The sequence below is a fragment of the Oncorhynchus keta genome, chromosome 22 (assembly GCF_023373465.1).
Source record: "Oncorhynchus keta strain PuntledgeMale-10-30-2019 chromosome 22, Oket_V2, whole genome shotgun sequence".
Lineage (NCBI taxonomy): Eukaryota > Metazoa > Chordata > Actinopteri > Salmoniformes > Salmonidae > Oncorhynchus > Oncorhynchus keta.
In genome coordinates, this window is record NC_068442.1 from 22,664,528 (window position 1) to 22,670,527 (window position 6,000).

Consider the following 6,000-nt stretch of genomic DNA (forward strand, 5'->3'; position numbering starts at 1 on the left):
GATGGGAGAGAGGTGGCCTTCCCACACCGTTATCAGCCACACCCCAACCAGTACCACTACCCTCTCCTTCATTGCCTGAGCACAGTGGGATTCGACTCGCCCTCCCGAGGGAATATGATGGGACGGCGGCCGGGTGCCAGGGCTTCTTACTCCAGATGGACCTATAGCTGGCGACCATTCGTCCGGCTCCTTCGGGGGGTGAGAGCGTGAACGCCCTCGTCTCCTGCCTCGCAGGTAAAGCCCTGGAGTGGGCCAACGCGGTATGGAACGATCCTGAATCGGCGAGGGACCACTACACAGAGTTCACCCGCCGCTTTCGGGCCGTGTTCGATCACCCACCTGAGGGTCGAGCGGCGGGTGAACGGCTGTTCCATCTGAGGCAGGAGAGGAGGAGTGCTCAGGACTTTGCTCTAGTTTTCCGGACCTTGGCCGCTGGCGCGGGATGGAATGACAGGGCCTTGATCGATCACTATAGGTGTAGTTTGCGTGAGGACGTCCGTAGGGAGCTGGCCTGTAGAGACACCACCCTGTCCTTGGACCAATTGATCGACATGTCCATTCGGTTGGACAACTTGCTGGCGACCCGCGGACGTCCAGATCGGGCTCTGTCAGTTCCATCTCCCAGCACCACCACTCCAACACCCATGGAGCTAGGAGGTGCTTCAGAGAGGGCGACCAGAGGAGGGGGCCTTTCCTGTGCCAGCTGTGGTCGCAGAGGGCACACTGCTGACCGGTGCTGGGGGGGTGTCCCCGGGAGTCGAGACGCCAGGCTGAGCACTGCCCGGACACCTCAGGTGAGTCAGCACCAGGCTCACCCAGAGCCCCCTGTTGGTCACATGTATGTATGGATTGTTTTTCCTGAATTTTCCCCTCTTTCCCGGCATAAGGCGCTAGTAGATTCAGGCGCGGCGGGGAATTTTATTGACCGCGGTTTAGCGAACAGGTTAGGGATTCCCCTTGTTCAGCTGGACAAACCCTTCCCAGTGCACGCCTTAGATAGCCGACCATTAGGGTCAGCGCTAGTCAGGGAGGCCACGGCTCCACTGGGTATGGTTACATAGGAGGGTCATGAGGAGAGAATTAGTCTCTTCCTCATTGATTCTCCTGCGTTTCAGGTGGTGTTGTGGATCCTCTGGTTGGCCCGTCACAACCCCAGAATTTCGTGGCAACAGAGGGCTCTACAGGGGTGATCGGAGGAGTGCTCAGGCAGGTGTGTAGGAGTTTCCATCGGTGCTACAGCGGTGGAGAGTCCAGACCAAGTCTCCACCGTGCACATTCCCTCAGAATATGCCGATTTGGCTATCGCCTTCTGTAAAAAGAAGGCGACCCAATTACCACCTCATCGACGAGGGGATTGTGCGATAAATCTCCTGGTAGGCGCTGCACTTCCCAGGAGTCACGTGTATCCCCTGTCACAGGAGGAGACGGTGGCTATGGAGACATACATATCGGAATCTCTGGGGCAGGGGTTCATTCAGCCCTCCATCTCACCTGCCTCCTCGAGTTTATTTTTTGTGAAGAAGAAGGAGGGTGGTCTGCGTCCGTGCTATGACTATAGAGGTCTAAATTCCATCACGGTGGGGTATAGTTACCCGCTACCTCTCATTGCCACGGCGATTGAGTCATTTCACAGAGCATGGTTTTTCACAAAACTGGATCTCAGGAGTGCATATAACTGCGTATCCGGAAGGGAGATGAGTGGAAGACGGCGTTTAGTACCACATCCGGCCATTATGAGTACCTCGTCATGCCGTACGGGTTGAAGAATGCTCCAGCAGTCTTCCAATCTTTTGTGGATGAGATTCTCAGGGACCTGCACGGTCAGGGTGTGGTGGTTTACATCGATGATATTCTGGTCTATTCCGCTACATGAGCCGCACGTGTCTCTGGTGCGCAGGGTACTTGGGCGACTGTTGGAGCATGACCTGTACGTCAAGGCTGAGAAATGCTTGTTCTTCCAACAGGCCGTCTCCTTCCTTGGATACCGCATTTCCACATCGGGGTTGGTGATGGAGGATGACCGCATTGCAGCCGTGCGTAATTGGCCGACTCCAACCACGGTAAAGGAGGTGCAGCGGTTCTTAGGGTTTGCCAACCACCGGAGGTTTATCCGGGGTTTGGGGCAGGTGGCTGCGCCCATTACGTCACTGCTGAAGGGGGGGCCGACACGTCTGGGATGGTCGGCTGAGGCGGACAGGGCTTTTGGTCGCCTGAAGGCTCTTTTTACCTCGGCTCCCGTGCTGGCGCATCCGGACCCCTCTTTGGCATTTATAGTGGAGGTGGACGCATCCGAGGCTGGGGTTGGCGCCGTGCTCTCCCAGCGCTTGGGTGCGCCACCGAAGCGAAACTATGACGTGGGGGATCGGGAGCTGCTAGCTGTTGTCAGAGCCCTGAAGGTGTGGAGACATTGGCTTGAGGGGGCCCAACACCCTTTCCTCATCTGGACTGACCACCGTAATCTAGAGTACATTCGGGCAGCGAGGAGACTGAACCCTCGTCAGGCAAGGTGGGCCATGTTTTTCACCCGATTTAGGTTTACCATCTCCTATAGACCAGGCTCCCAGAACACTAAGGCAGACGCACTGTCCCGACTATATGATACGGAGGAGCGGGCCATTTATCCTGCGCCCATCCTCCCAGCTTCTTGTCTAGTGGCACCTGTAAGGTGGGAGGTGGACGCAGACATTGAGCGAGCATCGCGTGTTGAGCCCACTCCACCACAGTGTCCTGCGGGACGGGTGTATGTTCCGCTGGAGGTTAGAGACAGGTTAATTTGGTGGGCTCACACATCCCCCTCCTCTGGTCACCCGGGGATCGGGAGGACGGTGCGATGTCTTAGTGGGAAGTACTGGTGGCCCACTTTAGCCAAGGACGTGAGGGTTTATGTGTCCTCCTGCTCAGTGTGCGCTCAGTGCAAGGCTCCTAGGCACCTGCTCAGAGTGCGGTTACAACCCCTTCCCGTTCCACAGCGGCCTTAGTCACACCTGTCGGTTGACTTCTTGACCGATCTGCCACCGTCACAGGGCAACACCACGATCCTGGTCGTTGTGGATCGGTTTTCTAAGTCCTGTCGTCTCCTCCCTTTGCCCGGTCTCCCTACGGCCCTACAGACGGCGGAGGCCCTGTTTACTCACGTCTTGCGGCACTACGGGGTGCCTGAGGATATTGTTTCTGATCGGGGTCCCCAGTTCATGTCCAGGGTGTGGAAGGCGTTCATGGAACGTTTGGGGGTCTCGGTCAGCCTGACCTCTGGTGTTTCACCCCGAGAGTAATGGGCAGGTGGAAAGAGTGAACCAGGATGTGGGTAGGTTTCTGCGGTCGTATTGCCAGGACCGGCCAGGGGAGTGGGCGAAGTACATCCCCTGGGCGGAGATGGCCCAGAACTCACTCCCCCACTCCTCTACGAACCTGTCGCCCTTCCAATGTGTGTTGGGCTATCAGCCGGTCCTGGTACCATGGCATCAGAGCCAGACCGAGGCTCCTGCGGTGGACGATTGGGTGAAACGCTCAAGGGAAACCTGGGAGGCCTCCCACGGGTACCTTAAACGTGCCGAAGGGCGGCAGAAGACCAGTGCCGACCGCCACCGCAGCGAGGCCCCGGTGTACACACCAGGGGACCGGGTCTGGCTCTCGACCCTCCACCTGCTCCTCCACCTGCCCTGCCGGAAGCTGGGTCCGCGGTTTGTGGGGCCATTCAAAGTCCTGAGAAGAATAAACAAGGTGTGTTATAGGTTACAGCTCCCCCGTATTACCGTATTAACCCTTCGTTTCATGTGTCTCTCCTCAGGCCGGTGGTGGCTGGTCCGCTTCAAGAAGATGAGGTGTGGGAGGTCCCTCCGTCCCCCCTGGACATCGGGGGGGCGCCGGCATATGCAGTTCGGTCCATACTGGACTCGAGGCGTCGGGTACCTCGTGGACTGGGAGGGGTACGGTCCGGAGGAGAGATGCTGGGTGCCGGTGGAGGACGTACTGGATCCACCTATGCTAAGGGAGTTTCACCGCCTCCGTCCGGATCGCCCTGCGCCTCGTCCTCCGGGTCGTCCTCGAGGCCGACGTCGTCGGGGGTGGGGTACTGTCACGACTTCTACCGAAGGTAACTCCTCCCCCTGTTCGGGCGGTGCCCGGCGCTCGCCGGTCTGCTACTAGCCGCGATCCCTTTTTCTTTTTCTGGTTGTTTTGTCTGTGTTCCTTTTCACACCTGGTTTTCAATTGCTTTGATTTCTGTGGGTATATAGGGCACCTGTTACCTGCCGTAATTCGTGCAGGATTAGACTTGTGTGTATTGCGCTCGATTGTATTTGATGTTTGTTGTTTTTTCGCTATTATTTACGTGTATGTAAAGTGTTGGAACTGTGTTTGTTCCTCTGTGTGTTGGCACGAGTTTCTGAGTATTCGAGAGCATAATTTTGGGATTTTTGTCTGTTTTCCTATTGGTGGACTATATTATTAAACACGCTTCTCAGACATCCCTGCTCTCCTGCGCCTGACTCCTACACCTCTCACCAAGATGCTTTTTATCACATTATCATGTGAAATTCATTCAATTATTAAATAAGATGATTTTTAAATAAAAAATAGAATGCCAAAGCTGTAAAATTACCATTGGTGTTCAGTATTACATTACATTTACATTTAAGTCATTTAGCAGACGCTCTTATCCAGAGCGACTTACAAATTGGTGCATACACCTTATGACATCCATAGTATGGTGAGAAACTGGTGAGAAAAAAAAATATAGTTGTAAAAGATGAGTTAATTGGAAGTAATGCCATTGTTGATTAGATGCTTTTTCAATAATTCCGCTTTTTTCTCTTGAACCACATGGGGTCTATCTACTAGAAACTTGTGGACAATATGGACACAGTTATAAAAAAATATATATATATACTCTATATAAATATGTATTTTTTAAAGTTATTCAAGTATAAATTACCAAAGTTACCATAGATTGCCTAAGATGTTCAGATAATTACCAAATTTAACTTTGATAAATTACCGGTAGCTTTGCAACCCTACTCACGACTGATTCAATCATTGTCTGATCCAGAAATAAAATGACAAAGATCAATCAATGACAGAGGAAGGAACCTCAGAATGTTTATGCTACATCTGAGGTGTCAACAATGTTCAACTGACACACCCCACAAGCTGTTCCTCTAGAGGATATTACCATTAGATAATAAGGCAAAATGTCAGTTGTTCTTATGTTTTGGAATACAATACGACTTTCGGATTCAACTGCAGAGTAGTGAAGTTTGGAATTTACTAGTGAAGTTTGGACTATCCACGATCCAGTCCTGTCCTTCTGATAAGATTTTTAAAAGATGCCCTTACTCTGTGGTCACTATAGATCCCATGGCACAACAGCATCTACCGGGCTAATTTCCCAACTTAGCCCTCATACTACATTGGCCACCTAATGATCCCCAGCTTCCAATTGACTCATCCATCTCCTTTCGTCTTCTCTCCTCTCCCCTGCTACTCTTCACCAGGTCCTTGCTGTGAGTTAACTCTCTTTGGCTTGGATTCAGATGACTGCACTTCTCTCTGGAAACCCATCAGTAGAATCCAACAGAAAAGCAGTGGCTTCAACCATGGGAGACATTAGCAGGTCATTTCAGTTCACTCCACCTCTCTATCCAACTCTCTGCTCTCAGCTCCTTCTCTCTGACTGTTTCATCAGGCAACAAAGACTTCCTACAGTAAGCCTGAACAACGCTACGCTCTGCACAGCTTCAACGCTTCAAAACACTACACATACACACACACACACACACACACACACACACACACACACACACACACCCGAACCATGCCTGTTCATTACATCTCCATTTTCAAGCACACACACACACACACACACACACACACACACACACACACACACACACACACATGGACCTGCACACACACACACACACACACACACACACACACACACACACACACACACACACACACACACACACACACACACACACACACACACACACACACACA

The 6,000-nt window shown here is 52.6% G+C and overlaps 1 protein-coding gene across 1 annotated transcript in view; it reads left to right on the top strand.

The window, feature by feature from the left end:
* LOC127910569 (uncharacterized) overlaps positions 1-5,764 on the top strand; it is a 76,353-nt gene extending 70,589 nt beyond the window's left edge. Inside the window, exons 5-6 of the mRNA XM_052474625.1 lie at positions 3,788-4,093; positions 5,493-5,764. Of these exons, the coding sequence (XP_052330585.1) occupies positions 3,788-4,093; positions 5,493-5,505 (319 nt within the window). The 3' untranslated portion in view covers positions 5,506-5,764. The remainder of the gene's footprint in view (positions 1-3,787; positions 4,094-5,492) is intronic.
* Positions 5,765-6,000: the final 236 nt, after the last annotated feature.